Source organism: Aphelocoma coerulescens, chromosome 4A, assembly GCF_041296385.1.
Source record: "Aphelocoma coerulescens isolate FSJ_1873_10779 chromosome 4A, UR_Acoe_1.0, whole genome shotgun sequence".
In the NCBI taxonomy this organism is placed as follows: Eukaryota; Metazoa; Chordata; class Aves; order Passeriformes; family Corvidae; genus Aphelocoma; species Aphelocoma coerulescens.
In genome coordinates this window covers 20129900-20152822 of record NC_091018.1, presented here as the reverse complement: position 1 = coordinate 20152822, position 22923 = coordinate 20129900, and the positions used below count along the sequence as shown (strand labels likewise).

At 40.8% G+C, this 22923-nt stretch overlaps 1 protein-coding gene and 2 long non-coding RNA genes across 8 annotated transcripts in view; 1 reads left to right on the top strand and 2 right to left on the bottom strand.

Moving 5' to 3' along the window:
- Positions 1-3378, bottom strand: part of LOC138110600 (uncharacterized) — a 39304-nt gene extending 35926 nt beyond the window's left edge. The window contains exon 1 of one of the 2 annotated variants that reach the window (XR_011151002.1): positions 654-3378. This is a non-coding gene — a long non-coding RNA (uncharacterized lncRNA). Of the gene's footprint in view, positions 1-37; positions 281-653 lie in introns of those variants that run through there. The other variant, XR_011151004.1, reaches the window with a different exon arrangement.
- CHIC1 (cysteine rich hydrophobic domain 1) lies at positions 280-22419 on the top strand. 5 transcript variants are annotated; one of them, XM_069015703.1, is made up of 6 exons: positions 280-487; positions 6890-6944; positions 13359-13514; positions 15175-15231; positions 15421-15480; positions 22264-22419. In XM_069015703.1, the coding sequence occupies exons 1-6, from the start codon at positions 318-320 to the stop codon at positions 22315-22317; spliced, it is 552 nt and encodes a 183-aa protein (XP_068871804.1). In that variant the 5' UTR covers positions 280-317; the 3' UTR covers positions 22318-22419. The 5 variants fall into 5 exon arrangements, with proteins under 5 accessions (XP_068871804.1, XP_068871805.1, XP_068871806.1 ...); XM_069015704.1 differs by lacking the exon at positions 22264-22419 and adding an exon at positions 16177-20010; XM_069015705.1 differs by lacking the exons at positions 15175-15231; positions 22264-22419 and adding an exon at positions 16177-20010.
- On the bottom strand, positions 19270-22505 carry LOC138110601 (uncharacterized). Its single transcript, XR_011151005.1, has 2 exons — positions 22419-22505; positions 19270-21529 (listed from the first exon to the last, which is right to left on the bottom strand). It is a non-coding gene; the product is annotated as an uncharacterized lncRNA (long non-coding RNA).
- Between the last annotated feature and the right edge of the window lie 418 nt (positions 22506-22923).

The window sequence follows — 22923 nt, the reverse complement described above, 5'->3', positions numbered from 1 at the left end:
TAACTTCTCTCAGCAGCTCCCCGTGCCGGCTCGTTACCCGCCACCCGGGAGCGACGAGGGGCGGCCGCCTCCGATCACAACACCGGCCGCGACCCGCTCCCCACCGCCTCCCAGGGGCAGCGCCTTCCGGGAGCCCGCACAGCTGGGGGACGCGGGCAGCCGGGGGCCGTTTCCCGCACGGCGCGGCTCCAGACGCGGCCACGCTCCCGCACCCCGGCCGGGTCTCGCTGCGCCTGCGCGCCGCCGTCCCGCCGCCGTTGCCGAGGCGCGGCCCCGCCCGCGGCGGGCGTTGCGCAGGCGCGGCGGGAGGGCCGGCGATGAGCGTCCTGCTGCCCAATATGGCGGACTTCGACACGATCTACGAGCTGGAGGAGGAGGACGAGGAGGAGCAGGAGGAGCCCGAGCCCGTGGTGCGGAGCCAGGAGCTGCCCCGGCCCCGCGACGCGCCCGATCCCGTAGCGGTACGGGGCGCCGGGCACATCACCGTGTAAGGAAGGAGCGGGGGGCAGCGTGAGGGGCCGGTGTGGCGGGGCGGTGGAGCCGGGCGGGAGCGCCGGGAGGGGTGAGGGCAGCGGGAGCACCGTGCCCCGGCCCTGTCGGCCCCAGCCTCCTGCCCCGCGGGGCCGAGAGCCGCAGCCCTGCGCCCCCCTCACCTGCTCTGCGAGGGCAGTTGTGCATTTAACGTCAGTATTTTCCGGTAGCTCGAGGAAAGCCTCAGTCGTGAATGAACAGCCGGAGTTGGCTGTTGGGTGCAGAGGCTGCAGCGCAGCCCTGGCAGCCCTCCCTGGTTGCTCCTCTTTATCCAAACAATTTGTTAGATAAAAAGCAAAGTCCACGCGATGCGAGGACGAACAGCCTGTTCAAACCATCTCGCTGTGACCCTTCTGTGCCACAGCTGAGCCAGGGAGCCCCCACACTGCACTGCAGAGGAGGCTCGTGCCTGTGCTGTACTTTATCTGCTCCAAACTTAGTTGTGACTTTGGTTTAGATTGAGTGTTTTTATCACTGGAACACAGCGTGAGCCAGAATGTTTGCTGCTCATTTAAACAGTTGAACAGAAGATGAGCAAGCTGCGTTTCCTTATATGTAATGTTTACTCGTAGGGATTTTCTTAGCATTCCTGCCTCACCAAGCCGAAGAATTAATAGAACCAAGTGCATCCTTAACAAGTTGTTGGTTGTCACATTAATTTTCATGGCTGGGAGGGAGGTATTGAAATTTATGTGTTGCAGAGACCCCCCAAGCTTGTGTTGCTTTGGCTCTGTCTTTGGATTGCATAAAATTCACATTTCTCTCTGTAAATAGGTGCAGTGTGATCTAACTCCCTGCAGCAAAAGCACTGGGTGGGGAAGGCTGTCCCTTCCCTGGGGAGGTAGTGTTGGATTTGATACTGTGTCCTCATGGAAGCCTGGATCAGGGTTGCATTGAGCTGGTGCCAGTGGGGAGCTGCTCTGCTGCGCCGCAGTGCATTTGCTCGTGCAGATGGAATTTCTTTGTGTCTTCACCCCAAATAGCTCCTGGCTGGGCTAAAGGAGAGGTGGAACACAAGCAAAATGCTGAGAATACCAAGTATGCATCTTAGGAGTTACCTGATTTTAAGTGCTGAACTGGAAAAAGCATATCATCTGCTTTGCTTTCTCTGATGCTTTTTGTGTGTTAGTGATGTTACTTACAGTTCCTTCTTGGCTCCAGCATCTTTTTGGGATGGGCAGGAGCATCTCCAAGAACTAGTGATGTCTACATCAAAAAAAAGCACCCTTGTTAGTGATGTGGAAATCCTCAGCTAGCTACTTGCCCTTGTAACCACCTGAGCTGAGTCCCCATCCAACTTATTTTCCCTTTCTCCCACTCCTCTCAGCTTTCTTCCTGTAACAGGACCTCCCTGCATTGTAGGAGGCAGCTTTTATCAGCTCATGATGTATTTTTAAATCTCCTTATACTGATAAAAACAGTTAGTGGATGTTATCAATAAAATGCAAGTAAACCCTGGACACTGGAGTATGTAATCCTAACTTCCTATTAAATGGGAACTATTTTGCTTCCCAAAGAGTTTGTGTGTTGGAGCTCTGTCACTTTTTGATCACACAGATGCTGCTGTTTTTGAAATCAGTTGGCTGCAGAAGCAGCCTGCTCCAGTTACTGAAGGGAGAGACGTCATCCAGGAAAACCTGGGTTTGTTTTCTGAACCTGTCTGGAGCACTGCTAACGAAAATGTCCTGACAAGTCAGACATTATTAAAAAACAAAACCAGTTATCTTTATAAAGCCATTGTTTCCTTGGATTTTTGTTTCAGATGTCTCCTGTTCCTCAACTGACGCTGGCCTTCTTGAATACTTTTGGTGTATAGAGAAGGGATAATTCTCAAATTCCAGGGTCATCTGCTTCAGCTTTTCATGTACAGTTCTCTTATGAAACTCCCAAGTTGGTAGATTCAAAGCTCTGTGTTAGTTTCTTGCATGAGAGTTTTTGTTGTTATGACCTTGTCAGTGAACTGCTCACTCTAACAGAGTTACTTCTTTGCAGTGTCCAACAGGACTAAATATAAATTCCAAGTGTTTTCTGAGGGTATTTAGCAGGATCGTGCTTTTCCCACTTTACTTTTGCTAACCCTTCCACCCCTGTTCATGGTAGGAGTGACCACGTAAAGCTTATTTGTTTTATTTTAGTCAGAGGGGATGTGTGTAAAAATGGTTGGTAAAATCTACGCTCATCTTGTCCAGGATTCTTTGAAAAAATTCTCTCTGTTGTATTTATTGTTTTTGAAAGCTTTTGAATTTTAGCACAGATAAATTACTAGGTCCTAGTAAATGCCTTTTCTTCTGAAATTCCATTTTGATGAGTTATAAACACCTTGTTTGCTGTTTCTTTCATAGTCAGTGTGACTCTGCTTAGTGTATCCAAGTATCTCCACACATGTTTATAGTGAAGACTGAGTCATGCCTAGCAAAGCAAAGGCAAAAACAGAACAGTAAACAAACTGTAACCTGGTTATAAGGTTTTATTTATCTGCTGTAATTTTTCCGTATCATTAAGTCCATGTGGATGGATGGTAATGAGGTAATGAATTAGCCATTAAACATATTTTTGCCATTAGTATCCAGCTTGTGATTCCTGCTCAAGTCTGCAAACCTCCTGGGTTTGGCTAGAAGTGAACTTTTGGTATTCTATCCTGTTTTCTGTAGGAGTACCCCAGGGACCCACAGTCCAGGTGCTGATGAAAAGCTTATTGTCATCAGCTGGGGAAGGGAGGGAAGAGCCAGTTGAGATAAGATGACATTTGATTATCTAGTATTGCTCCATCTTCCACATATTTAAAATAGCAAATGACCTCAGCCTTCCACTCGTTACCAAAAACTTCATTTTCCAAAACATCATCCATGGGTAAGGACTCTCTTGGGTAGTTCTGTTGGCTCCACAGGAAAATGTCCTGAACTGGGAAATGTTGAATGTTCAAGATTTCAGCTCAGGGCTCTTGAGGGATGTCATCTTTACCCTCTAATGCTGGACAAAGCTCAGCTGATAGCTCATAAAGAGCAGTGTGGGTCTGAGCTCCACTCTTCCAGAGAGGTTAAACATAACCTGGATTAGGTATGGGGAAAGGAGCTGTGCTCAAAGGAGTTGGAGAGCTTGACTAAACAGGTTTAACTTGTGCAGTCTAGTAAGGCTGATTACTATCTATAAATACATTAGTGGGAGAAATGAGAATGAGGTGAGGTTTAAGTCAAAAGAAATAAAAAGGCAAAGCACCTGTAAATATTTCTCTTCTAGATGTGAGAAGGTGTTTCCAAAATCTTCCTGGTTTAGTGGTGGGGACAGAAAACCTGAGCTCCTGCTTTATGAACTAACAGACTTTATCTTGTGGTACCTGTTGCAGGTGAGTTTTGCAACTGGTGGTTCAGGATGTTCATTTCAGTCTTGAATTTGAGGGATTTAGGCATTTCTCTTATTTTAGCTCCCTAGGACAATTTGTGTTCTCCCCACTCTACAGATGGGGGGAAATGAGGTGATGGGACTTGCCTGATGCCATCCATGAAAAGAGGGAAAGAGGGACAGAACTGGCAAGTGAGGTCATCCTAGTTCTGTTCCAGCCTATAGGAAACAGTCCTGGCTTGTAGAGGTACTTGTCATGCAGTGAGAAAAGTGCAACTGAAGGACGTGGGTGACTGATCTGAATTTCTAAATGTTACACTTCGGGCAGCTTGCACTGACTGAGGAGTCACAGAACTGGCCCAGAAATAAATCACCACCAACTGATGTTTTATATGACTTAAAGGACAGCTACTGGAATTGATGCTATAGTGATTTTTAAATATACTGAATTTTAGAAGATTTCATAGGCCTGCTCATGCTAGATCACTAGTCTGTTGTAGGAAGTCTAATTAAGTTAATTACCTCTTGATCAATACTTTAGATAATAATTTCTTTGCATTAAAGATTCTAATAACACTTCAGTACTTCTACAAAGCTGCTTGCAAAGTTGTACAACTGTATAACATCCTGCTTCCATTTTTTTATTTTATTTGGTTGTTGAGTCAACCTCCTGCCCCATCTAACAGGAGTTTAATGTTTCTAAACTCTGTGGTAAATAACCACAGAATATTCTGTAAAGCTTCTAGAGATATTTTAGTAAAACTGAGCTAAAGGCCATCAGTGATTCTTACTAAACATAGTATTTTAAATATAGTTAAAACATAAAGTGAAATTATTTAGCCACTCACAGGTGTCAGTGTGAGAGATGCCTTTCTGTAACTCAGGTTTCTTGGATGTGCTGCAATTGAAGGGAGTGTTTTGGCAACTGATAAAAATTTGGGGGGTTTAATATGTTTCACGACATCAGCCTTGAAATTTAACCCAAAACATATTGTGATCTTGCATTCCTAATCAGATTTATTAATCAGAAAGCACTAATTTATCTCATTCTTTATGGAAATTGGGGCGCAATGGGAATTTTAATGAATATATGTGATCAGTGAGATAAAAGACACTACCTGTGTGGTTTAGGAAGTGTTTGAACTCTGAATTGTAGAAGGTCAGTGGAAGGTTCTGGGGAACAGTTAGCACATGTTTGCTCTTTTTTTCATTTCATTTGCTGTTTCCTGAGCTTCTGTTCTTGGGCACTCTAAGTCAGTGTTGTGGACAAGATGGACCTTTGGCATAATTTAGTGGAATTGGTCTGTTATATGGGTAGAGTAAAGAATTCTTGAATTTTCCAGTAGTTCTTTTATTATGTTGTCTGATTGCCCCTACTTTGTGATCATTTCAGGTTGTTCCATTGCTGATGCACAGAAAAGTCTGTGTTCCTCAAAGCAAGCTTGTGTATGTGCTTTATAATTTCAGTCTTGGTTTTTTTTTTAAGACTGAAAAGGCTACTTCATTGCTCTCCAAGCTGCCTTAAAACTAAATATATAACATTACAAAACCTGGGAGATTTCAGCTTAAAAAGAAAAAGGTACAAAATGTGGAGGCTGACTCGCCAGATGACAAAGGGAATGGAAATGTGCTATATTAGTAACCTTTGTGCTTGCCTAAAATCTTGCTGGGTTTGCTGTTTGGGGTTTTTTTTGTAATGTTTTACACAACTGCCGCTCTTTACAAGAGGCTCTAACTTAAATTATTCATTGGAGAACTGGATTGAACTCCACCAGTGTTGTTGCCAAACATTTCAATTACTGGATTTCTAGAGACAGCACAAGTTCTTCTATTTTTCCTCTCTCTCCTTTAAGGTTGATTTGACTTTTTTGCATACTTGTGAACAATTGCCATTGTCAGTTTTGGATATCTGAGTTATTACAGAGTGCACAGGAGTGTGTATGGGTGATATAATGATGGGCACTGATGTCCAGGGGAAGGTGTTGGAACCAGATGGTCTTTAAGGTCCCTTCCAACCCAATCCATTCCACAATTCTGTGATATTTCAGCAATACTGGTGTTGGTACAAGGGACCAGTTTGAAGTATGGCAGGTGTCAGTTTGACTCAAAGCAAAGTTTGTTTCTTCAATAACTCCTACAATACCAAATGTATTTGTGCTCCTCTTTTTGGCAGTGATTCTTCCAGGTATTTTGATTTTTTTTTGAACACAGATACTCAGGAGATACTTTAGCAGAGCTGACTTGATGTACAATATATTTAACTTTACTAAATTAATATTAAGCTCTCATCAAACATACAGATTGTAGCTGAGGGCCAGCTGCTGCTGGATTTTGTTAAATTACTGAATTTTAGAGGTTCAGGAGTTTTGGAATTAGTGGTGACAGATTTACAAGCCAAATCCAGCTCCCTGTAGCTTTCACTGGTTGTAATGAAAACCTTTTGCTCAAACCCCAGAACACTTCAGTGAAGAGTAGTCACAGTGATACCCAAAACTTAATTTCCTTGAAGTTCATAGTTGTTGTAAAACTGTCCTTTGTGTAGGCTCTTACATGTTTTGCATGAGGTAGTTTAACTCAGCCTGAAGCAAGTTTTTAAAAGCACATGATTATAAATTTCTAAGATGATGATGAATGGGTTCCTTACACTTCATCTGTTGCATGTGGAACAATTGCATGTGCAAGAAAGTAAAAGGATTGTTGAACCTAGTAAAACTGGGATTTCACAGCTGGAGGGTTTTTTCTTCCAGAAATCAAAGATTGAAAGCTACTGCCATCCAATTGGAAAAGAATTTTTGCACTTTTGGAGGTACTGAAGTAAAGCTGTGTTTCTGTCTGTAAATGACCTTATGAATACGAGACCTTACATAAACTTAGATCAAAAGCTCGTGAAATAATGTAAGGACAAATTAAATTAATAATGGTTTCTTTTTAAAGTTAAAACTCTTATTACTTTTTTTTTATTAAGGGAAACAAAATAAGTTAGGTGGAATATATTTTGTTTGTCTCTTTTGTTTTCAAGGTTTGGCTTGAGCAACAAGTTTGATACAGAATTTCCTTCTGTTCTGACAGGGAAGGTAAGTGTGAGATTAAACTGTTCTTTTCAATGGGAACACCCAGTGCATCCAGTGCTTTCTGTGTTGGATACATGAGCATGAACCCACTAAAGACTGTTACCTGTGGCCTGTGTGACCCAGCTGCTTGCTGCCCAGTCCCTCAGTGTAGCTGGAAAGAAGAAGGAAGGATTTGCAGTGATTGTTATCGTTATTGACATTCCAAACACAGCAGAGCTTACCATGGATCCAACTGTTTCCATGCAGACCTGAAAGCAAGACTCACTTAACCTTGCTTTTTAAATACCTGGAGTTTGTGCTCCCTCCTGGGTGAATTAAATCAGTTCAAATACTAAACCTCTCTTTTGAGTATGCCTGACAAGCCTTGAGTTTGTTTAGACAGATCTCTGGAAGTGAATCTATTTTATCTGAAGCTTTACAGAACAAAATATAGTGTTAAAGCTACAAATTAAGTAGGTTTTTAGTAATTTTCACAGAAACTGTTTAGTTTTGAAAATTAGTGGTGACAAAGTCTCTTGCTTTCTCTGGAGTCCTGTCATCTTACTAAATGCAAGTATAAGAAACTGTAATTTGTAGCTATTAATTTAACTTTCACAAAATTCTTAGTTTTAAATTATTTTCATAATTGTATTTTTTTGATCTTTTAATTGTTTAATTCTTTTTCTCTTTAATTTTTTTCGTCCTGCTGTTTTACTCTCCAGTGCTTTGCTTTTGCTTCGATTTATATCCCCCTTGTGTATCTTTTCCAGAAGTTGTAAGAAAAAAGTTTATTTGGCTCTTTCTCCTTTGTCTCATGTCATCCCACAGAGCTCCACTCCCTCTGCAGCCTCTTGCAGAGGTTGAGTCATATCAACAATACTCTGAACACAGCTGGATGGTTGCTCCTGCTTCTGCCAAATCCATCTGGGCTTTTTCCTCCGTCATTTTCACACCAGAGTACAATGAATAAAATCCTTGTGTTGAAGTTGCCTGGCTGCTCTGACAGCAGTACTCCTGAGAAGCAGGTTCTCCTTGGAGTTTTTGGGTGCTGAAAGTCAGCCTGGAAGTTGTGGCCTTGCTTTAGGGTCTCACTGAGCTCAGAAAGACAAATCCTACTGATTGCAGTGTGAGGGCTGCTGACAACACTTTGCATTTCACCACCTTGTGTGAGGCTTGTTCTTTTCTGGGAAGCTCTTTCTGATCACTGAACAGCCACAATACATTTTGGAAAAAACAATTTTAAGTTCTTTTACTCAAGTTGTAGTTTATTATAAATAAGCCTGTAGAAAATCCCTAGTAAGAAATGTTAAAACTTAATTTGATGATATAATTCTATCTCTTTCCTTCTCTCTAAAAGATATGTGGGTTATTAAAAAAACCAAACCAAACCTACAACCAGGTCTACACTTTTTAATACCAGCATCGATGGCTGTCACATTTTCTGCTTGATTGTCCTCCTCTTGTTAAATAGACAGTGAACAAAAGCTTAATTTAAAGTTCAGTTGAGTGCTCGGACTTAATTTAGCAAAGAAAGGAAAGAGGAAGTTCTTCTGCTTGGCATTTACCCTTCTTGTTCTGTAGATGTGATCAGTGCTCCAGGAGTGCCATGGGCAGGGATTTGCTGTATATAGGGATGCTTCTCTGTTGAGAATCTTGATACTCTGTTATCTTGTGGATTTGAGGGGCTTTCTGAGCCAGGAGACCTTGGACGGAAATGAATTCCCTTTTGTCAGGGGAGAGCACCAATCAAACAAGATAGTAAACACATTTTTCTTCCTGCCTGCCACACACTGCCATGAAAGACATTAAAAACCACAGTTGTGGGTCTTTTGGTTTTTAATACTTTCATCAATTGCAAGAAATAAATAATCTGCTTCTTCCTCTGGTTGAGGCAGTCAATCATCTTAATCCCCATTGAAAATGAAAATTCAGTCATTTTTTCCAGTAAGAAGGTTTTCTTCAAATACCCTGTTAAATAATTCACAATAATCAGTATCGTAGTCAACTGAGACACCACTTCACGATCTTCTGTTGTTAAAATGTAATTTTTTTGCTTTTTGTGAAATCAAAATTTATGAATAACAGTGGCTGTATATTTACAAATTGGGATTAAAATGTTTACTCTTAACTTGCATTAGTCCTCAGCTACTCTTAAGACAATGTCATAGTTTATTCATATTGCCTGTGTATCATTAAGTTTAATGGCTTTGCTATCCACTGTGAATTGGTATTAATAATATATCCCATCTGCTAATGGAGTGTAAGAGATGAAGCCATTAGATGGGCTTGATGGATTTCTCAGTGGTACTGATTTTCTTTTGAATAAATACAGGTGTAAAAGATGTAGGTTTTTTAAGCAGGATGAAAATCCTAATGAGAGAAAACTCTGTAGCTACACCCTTCTCCCAGAAGCACAGACTTTTGGGATTTATGCCATACTCTTGTGTTAGTAATTTACTTAAGCTTCCTGCCCTCAGTTTGCCCATCCACATAATGATGGCAGCAAGCCTGCTAATTTTCTTTTTCTGAAATCTGGAATCCTCCTCCTCCTTCATCCATTTTCCCAGTCTCCCTGTTTTTACAGAGCCTGCATAGCTGTTGTAGGTTTAGCCTAGAGCTACATGCTTGTAATTACACCTTCAGTGTTTAATTGAGACTTAATTTGTTGCTTTCTTTGGGAGAGGTGAATGTGTACATTTGTGGGTAAAGCATAGACAATAAAATAATAAAGGAAAGGAGAATACCAGCTAGGTCAGATGTTGGGCCTAGCTAATTGAGCTGGATTAATATTTGTCTTGCAGGATGAGACATAAACTCACCTGGTTTGTAAATCCCAAGCCAGGCTTCTTTTCAAAGGAACATTGTAAGAAAAGATTTGACTACACTTGATACGGAGGCAATATTTAACTTTTAATAATGTAATTGGACCTTGGCCTAAATTGAAATGGTGGTTAAATTTAAATTCTGTGTGCTTCAGGTTTACAGGATTTTTACTTCTCTTAAACAAGCTTTTAACAAAATACTCTCCATGATGTGGAGTGCAATAGCACACACACTGCTCCAGGTGACCAGAAAATGATGGAGGCAGTGATCCTTAAGGGGAAAAGTGGAATTTCCTGCTCTGATCTTGAAACAAAAGGGGTCCTGCGCAGAGAGGAGTGTGCAGTGCAGGGCAATGTGAGCCATAAAGTGAGGGCTGGGCATTGTGATCCCGTTGTGCCGTGTGATTGATAGGGTTGGTGATCGTGATGATTGAAGGAGAAAGATCAGGCCTGCTGGGCTTTACTTGCTCCCTTCCTGTGTTTGGAGATCCTCTGCATCCTGTTGTAAAATATTATGACACCCCCTCCTTTCCTTTTATGTTTTTTTTTGGTTTTTTCCCTCCTAAAAGGAGCTAATGTCCCTTCCCAAGGTGTACAGGACAGCCAGGAGCAAAGTGCTTATCTCGTTCTTTTCAAGAGCCAGACACAAACTCGCCAAGAGATTTCCAGAATTACTCAAAACTAGGCTTTCTTAGGGAGCTGTCTTTGAGCAGGAGGAGCTGTTAATTCTCTGTTTGTTTGAAATACTTCACTCACTTCATATACATCTTTCAATAGCTGTACCTGCAAGAAAGGCAGGAGTTAAAATTGTGCCAGAAAATCAACAATTCTGTGATGGCTTTCATTTGGATTCCATTTCATTATTAGATTAGAACAGTTATTTACAGGTATTTTGTTCTTAATCACTGTATAACAATGCTTAACTGTTACTGAGCTATAAACTGAGCAACAAAATTGTGCTTTCTTCTGTTTATCACGAGGCATATCTTGATCTCCAGTTCCTTTAGTTTCAGATGAAGATGTGTCATTAGTGACAGAAATATTTGTTGTAATTCCATTTCCTAAAGGCAGAAACAATCCAATAGCTTGGGTTAGCCAAACCATGTTAAGTAATTTCATCTTACGTTGTATCCAAGAGATTCACCTTTACATGAAAATATTTGGTGAGTTAGCAGGTAGTGGTGCTTTCATAATGTTATATTGAGGTAAACATCAGACCAAAATTCCTGAAATGGAAATTTTCTGTTGCTTAGTGGCATCCCAAGTTGGTTTCTGGTTTAGCCCTTTGCTCTGCAGGAAGGAGAGTCCTTCAACTTTGCCCTCACAACGTAGGATCAAACTGTTAACCTGATGTGAGCAGTGACTCCCTAAAAATTAGCACAGGAACAGGGAATCTCCCTTTGCTTTCTTTTTAGGTCCAAATTTTTTCTGCCAGCTGTGATCTAAGAATCTGGTTGAGTTCTCTTTGTGTTGAATGTTACCACTGATAAGGGTTATTCTTGTTAAACTGAATTCTGGGCTGTGCCATTCCATTGTCTTTGGCAGGTTTGTTCAGCTGGATTTGGAGGTTGGGCTGGGTTGTTTTCAAGGTCCAGTGAACTTTGTGTCTTAAGGAAAAGGAAACATTCTCTTTTCTTAGGGAGTCTCATTACAAAAGTATAAATGGGTTCAAGAAAAGAAACCCTACTTATTTTTATATTTCAAATAAGCAGAATGTAAAATTCTAAAAGATTTATCAAAGGAAGTGCCATTTGTAGATACCTAAATGTGAGGCCTGTGTAACTTCCTTAAGAGTTGACAATGCCAATTAATGTAGGAATCTCAATTTACTTTGAGGCAGTGTGACTGCAGCAGCTGTCTGAGGTTACTGCAAACAACCAGCCCAGATGTTCTTTCCTACAAAACATTCCCCCACGTTGAAGATGAAATGGTTTTGTTCATGTGCATCTGGTATTTATTATATCCCAGTACAAGATCTGACACTGGCAAAGAAATCCATGAAACCTTGTTCCAGAGACATGCAAGTACAGGATACTTTGCCACATTACAATGGGATTTTTTGTCATTGCAGATGTCCCAGTACAAAGGATCTCAGGGGGTTTCTTTGGCCATTTTCTTTTTTTTTTTCCCTAAACTAAGGTGTCTGTTGTAAAACAGACAAATTTTTTTAGTAGCTCCATTTGTAGATGTAAAACAAAACAGCCTATTTAATGTGGGAGGGGGGAAAAAGAATTACTTTCTGTGTATTTAATAATTCCTGCTATAAAATAATCACACTTAAATTATGTTCTTATGTTATTAACTGTAGGCCTGGCTTGTGTGCAAGCCCAGCTGCCCCCGGCTCCGTGGTGCCTGGTGACCTGAATGGCCAGGAAACAGATGTTGTATTTATTTACTCCCTTTCCTGCAATGCTTTAAAGAATTCAGCTCTTGTCAATAGGCAGAGGCAGCAGCATCAGGTCCTCTCCATTTCCTGCCCCGTGGCTTTGCCCCTGGTGAAAAGGATCTTTGTCATTAAATGAACACTTTTGTTGGTGCTGCTGCCCCTGTTTGCAGAGTCAGATGAGCAGAGCTGGGCTTGCTTGGTTGGGGGGTTATGGAGGAGTTGCACAGCTTTGTGTACAGACTCATTCTAGGGGATTTTCATCAACATGGCAAGTAGTTAGGAAAGATGGGGGTTTTAAATTGTTTTGAGCTGTGCCTGCCTGGTCAAGTCTCTGGAAGTTGGTTCTGATTATTCTGCTTTGTGCATTCAAATGCTGGATTGTGTTAGAGTCAAGAGTGTCATCTTGAAGTTACTGCCTCAAATCCATGTTTGACTTGTCAGATGGAAGTGACTTGGATTCTGTAGGGAGATGAGGGCTTTGGGGTATGTGAGTAGATGAGAAAAGAGCTTATTTCTGATACAAAATGGGGGTTCCACTGTGACTCTGCAGTGGCAATATAGGTATAAATACTTACTCCTTTTTTTCAAACAGCTAGTTTTCAACAAGCAGGCTTTATTCCTAACCCTGGACAAGCTGCATTGCTCTGCCTTAAATACAATCCAGTGTATTTCTTTCTAGGCTTCCCTATTTTAGGAAGCAGCCACAAGGGAAGTTGTGGCTTCAGTGTGGGCCACTTCAGGAAGTTATTTGTGGACAGAGCCTTCACCCAGGCACAGTGGAGGCTTAGATTGGTATGACATTATTTTGGACAATATTCTCCCTTTCTGTGATACATATTTTTGCTGCAAAGCTCCCACATTCCTTTGGAAAGCAGAGATCTGTCATTCTTCCATGGTTTTGGTCAGTGTAGCCAGTGCATGTATTGCCCAGCTGTGTCCCAGTTCTGATTTTGTTTGAGCTCACTGTATTTTCAGGCCAATTGATTAATTACTGGTGCAATAAATATGGATGAGGCTGTTCATCTAAAAGATGTTTGGCTTTTTAATTCAAGTTTGCGCAGAGCACGCACCAGAAATGAATTTGTTGCAGGAAAATGACTTTTCATGCTCACTGGGTGACCAGTGCTTTAGAAGATTGTGTAATTTTACGTTTCATTTTAACCATAGAGGTGATTTCTGAGAAAATACACCTGTGCTGGCTCTCCCTGAAGTTGAGCCCTTCTGTTGCAGGTGGCCCCCGAGGAGTTCAAGACCAGCATCAGCCGAGTGAACGCCTGCCTGAAGAAGAACCTCCCTGTCAATGTGAAGTGGCTGCTCTGTGGCTGCCTGTGCTGCTGCTGCACTCTGGGCTGCAGCCTGTGGCCCGTGGTCTGTCTTAACAAAAGAGTGAGTCCATGTTTCATCTTACTCTATGGATTTTTTAATTACTGGTAGGATTAAATAACTTCTCGTAATATCTTCCCCATTTTCAAACCCCGGGTTGGTCTCACATTCAAAAGGTTATTCTGGTTTCCACCTGAGAAAATAGAAAAAATATGAAATGACACCAAATTACCAATTGAATCAATGGTTTTAAGAATAGCTGATCCCATCTCAGTTCAAACAGGATGGACTATATGATACCTTTAATTTCCAGGATTTCTCAAGGTCTAAGAATTGAGTTAAATGAGTGCAGAACTGGACGTTGACCTTCAAAGTGTGTCAGACTGAAAAATCACTTTTCCTCTTCACCTCTCCCATCCCCACTAGCCTCACCCCATGAATAAATATTTTTTAACTTAAAAATCACTTTTTTATATGCAATAAATATCACAACATTTCAGAGCTGTGGTTTATTTGCCATATTTTACTGTGCTGCTTCTGTTAAGAACAAGCACCAATTTATTTTCTAGAGACTTCCCCCCCAACAGAGAGTTTACCACTTCTGTAATGGGGTCCAAAGTAATAATTCTGAAAAGCACTTTAGTAGTGTCAGGTAAACATGATTTCAGTTACCTCTATGATTTACATTTAGAATTTTGATTTATCCCAGCAGTCAATGTTTAGGAAGTGCATTAATGTGTTAACTCGGTGAAGTGCTCATCACTGAAACTGCATCACTAAAAAGTTAGGGGACTTGTTTTAGCTCATTTTAACTGCCTTTATAAACGTAATTATTGCAGAGGAACATGCCTGAGAGATACAAATGGAGTACTTGCAGGTTTAAAACCATATTTAGTATTTTGTGCCAGTGAAAATCTAAATAAATGCCCATGTGGTGTTGCAGTATTAATGAAATTCTCAAGGCTACAGAGAAAATGCACCAAGTAGGGAAAATGATGGCACTTCTGTGGGGGTGTGAGGGTGATAACAATCATGCAGTGATTAAAATTAAATGTATACCATGCAGGATCATCACAGTTGTCTCCTTGTGACCTTAAAAGCCACTGAAACTTGAGAAATCATCTCCTCTCCACAGCTGTGGAAAGAGACATAAAGATCACACTTTGGTAATCCAAATTGAAAATACAAACACCAGTTGTTGTGAGCTGGAGTTTGGTGGTGAGGGTTTTTTTTCAAGATCCAGATCACAATTCCATTAGCAAAATCTGGAAATTACATGTATGGAAATCTGTGTTGTCAGCAGAACACCTGCAGTGACTGCAGGATTTGGCCAGGAGAATGTGGGAGACTGTATTGTTGTTGGCTGTGGTAGGTAAAAACACCAAATTCAAAAGGGTCTCTTACTAACTAAATGAGTTCTGGAAAAGTCACAGGCCTAAGCTGGACTTGATCTTAAAAACTTTTCCATCCTTAATGATTCTAAGTTAACAAAACACCCATGGGTGCTTCCTTTTTTGAAAAAAGGGGGAGTGGAAGATTGAAGTGATAAGATTGCCACTCATAATTTCTTCTTCGCTTGGTTCTGCTTTTATAAAACTTAACTTACTATAAATAAATCTAACTTACTATAAATTAACTTAAGCCAGAAATGCAGTAGTGAGATTCTTCTGGATGAGACTGGCTGCTGAACCATTCTCTGATACAGTTCTGACTTACTTTTTAGACTAGAAGATCAATTCAGAAGTTACTAGAATGGGAAAATAACAGACTATATCATAAGGTAAGATTAGAGTACTTGTTTTTTTCAGCTTTAGGAATATTGGCATGAAGGATTTTAGAGTCTTGTTGTAATTCCATACTTTATACTGATCCTAAATAATAGATCCTTATAATTCAGTATAGCTGATGCTTGTTGCATTACCCATCCAAACAAGATTGTGCTAATCCTTTATGTTAATTATTTCCTTAGCTTGGTTTGCACTGGAAGCTGAGTAAAAGGAAATGTGAAACTAGCAATATGATGGAGTATGTGAGTATTGCTTCTGTTCTTACTGCTATTCAACAGAACTGTGATGGAATAGAGAAAATCCTTCACTTAGTGACCCTGTGCAAAAAGATCTCCCAGACAAATGTGCAGTTTGGTCTGTAAATTGGAAAGAGGGAGACCCACTGAGACTTGCATTGGAGTGATTCCCACACCAGCACCAGTCCGTAGTTCTTTAACTTATCCACGTTTTCCGGTTGTATTCATAATTCCTTTAATTCAAATAATTTTGCAGAAATAGTGCATCTTTATAGTAATGTGGTTTTTTGGTTGCACCTTTTCTTTGGTGGTTTTGGTTTGTTTTGGTAGGGTTTTTTTGCCAGCTCCAAATTTCGCATGGTTGTAAACAAGACAGACCTTTTAGGAAAGCAGAATTTCAAATATTTCTGTGGTTCTACCACTCCCCTATCCACTTTAACATGTAGCTGTGAAGACTGTGTAGACTTTAGGGAAAGTCTTTTAGGGAAAGAGATCCACCCCAAAAAAACCCAAGTATCCAGAATCCCTCTATTTCAGAATGACTGGAATCTCTGCTTTGTTACCCTGGGGAACATGCCCTCCTCACAGACTCTCAGATACATTTAGCCTTATGAATTAGCTAATGTTGCATGGAAATTGTGCTGAAGCTTTGAACTTTTTGGTTACTGTGTTCTGTTCTTGTCTTTTCCCCTTCTTGAACAGGTAATATTAATAGAGTTCTTACCAAAATACCCCATATTTCGACCTGACTGAGGAACAACATTGGTCTTTCATGTTACCTGTCATTTTCTACCCTTAGTGCCTTGTAGATGATTTTGGAAAGAAGATGGTCTACTTTGCTGTGACTTAAAAATGTTCTTCAGTAGAAATCTTCCTTGCTGTTACTTTCTTTTGTTAAGAAGAGAACAATTTGCACATTTTTTTATGTTAAACGAGGCTTCTATGTTGCACTCTGAATTTTTAACATTACCAATAACTGATAGAGTTGCCACTAGGGATCTTAACATCAGTGCTGCTTAAACTTGTTCTGAGCATGCTGCCTTATTAATTTCTCTCTTTGCTGTCCTCCAATGTGCATCCTAAAGCTGTGTCATCCTATATTTCATCCTAAGTGTTGCAATCCTAGAAACCCTCAGTAGGAATATCCAGGTAAACTCCAGTAGTAATGATTTTAGTAGAACCTGCTTGCATAGGACTTGCAATCAACAGCACTGGTTTTGTCCTGCACTTTGCAAAATCATCATTTACATTAGGGGGGTGCATTAATTTACCCACTATGGATTTGTAAATATTGACTCTTTGCATAATGTAAAGTGTGTATGCCAAGGTTTACAGAATGTATTATAGCTCTTATTCTATTGCCAACAGTCCCCCAGCATCTGTTCCATGTGCTCGTTCCCCTGGGATTGTACAGACCCATCCACACTGGTTTTATGGGAAAGCCATAAAGAGTTTGTATGTATGGCAGATGTGTAGGGCTCAGTTGCACTTTGTTTAGTAAATGGATGAAAAATGCATAGCATTTCTGTCTTTATTTTGAGAAGTATTTCAGGTGGTGTTTGCATCACCTGAAATATGAAGCTGAAATCTTCACCTCTGAAAAAGCTGCATTTGTGGGGTAGATGGCAGCTGCTATTAACAAAATACCCTAAAGTCTCTTTTTAAGTGAGGAATGCATGGATGTTAAGTTCTATTTTGTTTTAAAGTCAGGAAAAATTAACCTCGAATCAGAGATCTTCATTACAAAGGAGAAAAATTAGGAACAGCCAAATCAAAGCTGAAGTAGCACCTTTGTTATTGTTGGTGTGTGGTTGTACTTCAGCATTTTCACAGTTAAGTGACATGATGTCCCTTCTGGTGGAAGTAAGTTTTATCTCAGTCAAAGTGGAGTTCCAAAACATGCTGAGGGGAGGAAGTGGAGCAGTTGAAAGGGCTCCTGAATATGTTTTGGCAGTCAGGCACTGTCTGGAGGGCCACAAATGCCTTGTGGAATTCAGTATTATTTTGGATTCTTCCCTGTTTGCCTGATCTCAGGAAGGGAAGTTATTGTAGAAGAACTTCCTCTAATGGCTGACCTAAGCAAGACTACACGGTAAAAGAAAGCAAATGGAAATTGTTGCAAGTTCTCTGCCTTTTCTAGCTAGAAATAACAAAACCCAGCAGATAACTGAGTATCTGCAAGTTGTGGTGGATTTCATTATCAGTGTCCAGGCATTCCTTTGCAGCATCTTGACTCCCTGCAACATCATCCCAAGTTGCTTTTTAGTTTCAGGGTGACTTGGGGCTTCCTCTGAATGTATTTGCATCTCTCCAGTTTGCAATATGCTATTAAAATACAGTATTTGTAAGACCATTGCATCCTAATGGCTGTAGTAGGTCAGATTCCTTGTACACAGTGTTTACAGAAGGCCAGTTTTATGCAAGTTGTTACTCAAAGGGAAGTTGGTGCTGTTTCCAGTCCCAGACTGATAGTTCAGAGTCTGAAATCTGCACATTTCATGCAGAAACTTTGACTGGTAGATTGGTGACAACTAAATGTGTAATTGCATTTGTAACATGAATAAAAACCTCCTGTGTTGTTTGAAATTATCATTAGCTACACCTTGCAACTCAGATTTCCATTGCAGAACCAAGCAAAGTGTTGTGTCCAATTTATTTCTTTTTTTTTGGGGGGGATGAGTGTTAACTGGAAGCAGAGAAAATAATGGCAGAAAAAGGCAGGGTAAACCAAAACTGAAATGGCACACCCAGTTCTTTGGGTTTCCCTGACAAATGAGTTTCTGGAGTAATTAACAGAACAATGGAAGTTTCTTACTGTTCTGCCAGAACTTTGTTGTGCAAAAAACTCAAGAAATCTCAGCAGGTTCTGATTTTCTTTTTCACGTGACTCGATTTTCTCACTGTACTTTTCCAACTGGGAGAACAGGCACTTCCCATGGAATCACAGAATGGGTTGGGTGGAAGGGACCCTAAAGCTCCTGTCATTCCACCCCTGCCATGGGCAGGGACACCTTCCACTAGCCCAAGCTGCTCAGAGCTCCATCCAAACTGGCCTTGAACACTTAAGCACATCATATTAGTTTTTGAGGTTTACATTTTAAGTGCATAAATCCTATACGTTTTAATTTGTCTTTAATTATTATTTGTGCAGTCTTCAAACAATGTCTTTGTGTTTTAATTGACATTTAATTATGTGGCCATAAAGCAGCTGGTAAAGAACCAGAGCCAAACCTGTCATTTACAGTAAGCTCCATGTTTTAATAAGTAGATAAATTTGCATTAAAATGCAAAACTAGCAGCAGTATTATATTTGCATGTGAAAGACACAGGATCCATAGCTTATTGAAAGGTGAAGGCAGCTGGCAGTACTGCTGTGAACTCTGTCCACAGGTTTCTTTTTGCTTGAGCTGTCCTTTAGTACAAAAACATCACAGGTAATTCTGTCTCACAAGGCTGGAAATCTCATTTTTGACAGTAAATGATCAGCAGGAGTTGGCGAAGTGTTCGTGGAGGATATTTGTCAGAATTTGTAGCAATGTAACAGATGAATGTCAGCAGAGGGAGTGGAAGTGGTGAAGAAAGTGCCTTGGCTGGTTCCAACACCATTGTGCAGAGAAGGAGAAAAGGGAACTGGTCCCTCTCAGGAGTGGGAGTTTGCAGCAGATTTTTAAAAGCAGCTACTGTCTACCAAATCAGTGTTTATTTCTTTACAGAAGCATCTTGACACTAATTTTGTTTCTAGATTTTATCCAGGATATCTTTGGGTTTGTATCTAGAAAGTTTTGTATCTGGAGAGTATTGAAGGAGTACAGAACACTGGCAGAGCATCAAAGCTCTTCCTTAGTGATTCCCCACCTGCACCTGCAAAGGTGCTTTCCCAGAGGAGGAGCACAAAAGTGTTCAAACAGGCACACCCAAGTCTAGGGAGTGTGGGTTCAGTTGTAAATGGGTAACTTTAAAACAGGAAAAAAAAAATTATTAAATCTGGTGTGGTTTTGATAAATACAAAAAAAAATTCTTACGCTTTTCTTGATAGGTACAAAACTCCGTATGCAAAACCATAAATGGATGTTTATTATTGTCCCACTGACAGTTTACTACATTTTCTTGTCAACACACTACCATTGGAGCAATAAAAATGTCAAGCTATTAACATTTACCATAAATTATTTATCACTTTAGTAAGCAATGTTACATGATTCTTCTGCCATTCTTTTGTTTTCTGCTTTCAGTGTTCTTACAGTGTTGTAACATACTTGTATTGCTTCTGAAAAGTGGTTTTGTTTAAGCTGTATGAAACTGTGTTCTTAACACTTTTATTCTGTTTACAAGTGAACAGCCACTTTTTTAACAGGACCTCACATCTGGAGAGTTTTCTCTCTATTTTTTATTTTAAATGAAAATAAAATTCTAACTGAGCTTGCTTTCTACAATTTACTGCACTGGCTTGTGCCATTGAAAGAAGCTGGAAGTCAGACATGCTTCATCACTTTGAGACATTTTTCTTTAATTAAATTCAAAGATGAAAACCTTGAATAGTGCAATGTGTTTGTGGAAAAAGAAATAATGGGAATCTTTTGCGTCTCCCCCTGCAGAGGTGTTTTAGTGGGATGGCAGCAGTGGTGGGCTGTGTTTCAATGAGACACACCTGATCCAGCCAGGCCAGGGGCTTGGCTGGTTTAAAGAACAACACTTGGAAAGCTTAGGAAGGATTTCCAAAGGAGAAAACTGCAGAATTATCAATATATCTGGTTTTCCTGGTGATCCACCTTCCACCCAGGGCAGTGGTGGAGTCCCCGTCCCTGGAAGTGTTCAAAAACATGTGGATGTGGCCCTGGAGGATGTGGTTTAGTGGTGACCATGGTGGGGGTGCTGGTTGATGGTTGCACTTGGTGATCTCCGAGGTCTTTTCTAACCTTAACGATTCCTTGAGTTGGCTTGTAAGGACTTCCTGAAGGAATCTCTCCCTGCAGCACTCCTCTCCAAAAGCAGGGGTTTTCTCACAGCTCAAAGGGAGTCAGCCCGTCCACGGCCAGTGTGTGAGGGTGAACAGCTAAAGGGGTTTGTGCCCAGCCCAGTGCAGCCCTTTGTGTGTGACTAGCCTGGCGTTGGAGCTGTGAAAGCTGGACTTACAACTAAAGCCTTTGGCTCATCCCTGGGGGAAAGGCACACATTCCTGAAAGGGGCACGTGCAATGTTTTTGTTGGAAGTTGTTTTGGGCAAAGCCAGGAGTGGCTGACGGGCTGCTGGAGCATGGAACTGATACTGGATGTTGGCTGAGAAATTCAGGGAATGTTACTGGGATGTTCAGCCAAAACGGGGATGAGGGGCTGATCAGGAGTTAATCCCCTCGGGGGGTGTAGGAGATGTAATTGCCCAGACTTAGCAGCAAAGGCCTGTGTTAAGGATATTTGGGATTTGGCCCTGACTCCTCTTGGAAGGCAGTCTCAGACCTGTTGGTAGTGCAGCTTTGCTGGGGTGTCTGTGCCAGTGTATTTATAATGCTGTGTCTGTCATCAGTTGAACTGTTGCAGCTGAGTTTATTTTTCTAGTGAAGCTTAGAGAGACTTAAACCCTTTATTTCTTAGACCAAATTAAATGTTAGCCTCCTCTCAAAGCTCTGTTTCTGTTCATCCTGCTTGCATTTATTTGAATTAATTTGCCTTGAAAAAGAGTGACCAAGAACAATATTCCAGTTAGTGGCTCATGGCCAAGGCACCAGATATTTATTTCAGTGTTGATAGTTCCTTCTCTTGTGTGAAAAGAATGTGATCCATTAAATTTAAAGGGTCACATTTGTCTCCTTAGTGGCTGTATTGTATTTCTGATCCATAGCTGTTCTGTGATAAATTTGGGACTATTTCTCTTCAGCCACTTGTAGTTTATACAAGTTCCCTGCAGACACTCTCGTTATCAGTCCAGACTCAGCATCTGACACTTTGTACTGGTAAATCTCTCCATATTTCCATTACTGTGTCCTCCCAGTCCTCCAGTTCTCCTTGTATTTGTGCTCCCAGTCTTCCTCTAAAAAGTCTTTGTCATGGACTGATTCAATCTGCAAAATTAACAAAAATGAGTTTACTAAAAAGATTAATTCCCAGATTGATGCCTGAATTCTGCTCATGATTTTCTAAATACCCTTTTACTTAGTCCCTGACCTGATTTAAATATTTCTATTATTTCTACATCTGACTGAATCAGTAATTTTCTTGTTGTGGTTTATCTGGGAGATTGAATCTACCTGGACTTGGTTGATTTACATCTGTTTATTTTATAAACATGCAAACAGCAGATTTGGGTCTGGGCTAAAGTGCTGAATTCTGCATTTTCTCTTAATCACTGAATGTGTTTAGATAATGATCCTTTCCTTTCAATATATTCACATTTTATTTCATATTCTTTATGTAAACCTTATGATTCATAGTAGCCTTTCGTGAGCAGTAAATTAAAAGTTTCTGCAGGAAGTAGATTTGTATATTTGTATTCAGTGATAACAAATATAACCTGAGATTTTAGCTAGAAAAGAAGCACTTTTTAATAACAGTGTTGGTCCCATGGGATAGGTAATAATAAATAAATATAATAATAATAAAATATAAATTGGAATAATAAATTGGAAAATTGGAATAGGAATAAAATAGGAAAGAGGAATCACAGCAGCTCTCAGACTAATAAGAATTTAAAATTAATAGGCAAATATTAATCAAAAGCTGATGACTGATCTGTATTTACTGTAAATTTTATGGTGTGCAAGCCTGAGGGAGTAATTGAAAACTACTGGTTCTCCAGACAGTTTCTACAGGGATCTCCTTGGACATTTTTGAGAGTGAAGTGTCTGAATAGAGCAGCCAAAGTCAAAAGGAATTCTGGTTTTGTTGTAAATGGAAAACAGTGGAAAATGGAAAGCCACTGCTGAGGCTCGTTGGTGAGCAGCACTTTCCCACCTCTGCAGAGTTACCCTGGATCCATGGGTATAACCCGGATCTCATCAACTCTCGGAGATCCCTGGGGGTCCCGTGGATGTCCAATTCCTCTTCCAGTTCCCACGGTGAGTATTCATTCAGCATTCCCAATGTAGGATCCAGCAGGGCACAAGGAGCAGGAATGGACCACAGCCACACCGGAACCACAGGGAGGAGAGAGGGAACGTTTTAATCCGGGATTTCTCTGCACTGTTTAGTGCACGGAAAAGGTAACTTGCTTTAGGATTCTCTATAGCTTTTGTTAGCATTAGTGCTGAAAATCAGCTTGCTCCAAGTTTCCCCTGTGGTACTGATGGAGTTAAGGGCTCTGAAAGGCGGAGAGGGTGATGCTCCAACCAGGAGCTCCCAGATGGAGTTGCAGAAGGAGCCTCAGGCGCTGCATCTCCAGGCTGTGAAGTTTAACATTCACCGAGGAGCTGCACAGCCAGACCTGGGAAGGTGCAAACCCCACACAAACAGTCCCGAA

What these genes read in the sequence shown, in the direction of transcription:
- CHIC1 (XM_069015701.1), top strand. Translation starts at nt 318, where the DNA reads ATGAGCGTCCTGCTGCCCAATATGGCGGACTTCGACACGATCTACGAG. An exon ending in GGCGCCGGGCACATCACCGT is followed by an intron (nt 488 to 6,889) that starts GTAAGGAAGGAG and finishes TTTGTTTTCAAG; the next exon opens with GTTTGGCTTGAGCAACAAGT. An exon ending in ATAACAGACTATATCATAAG is followed by an intron (nt 15,232 to 15,420) that starts GTAAGATTAGAG and finishes TTATTTCCTTAG; the next exon opens with CTTGGTTTGCACTGGAAGCT.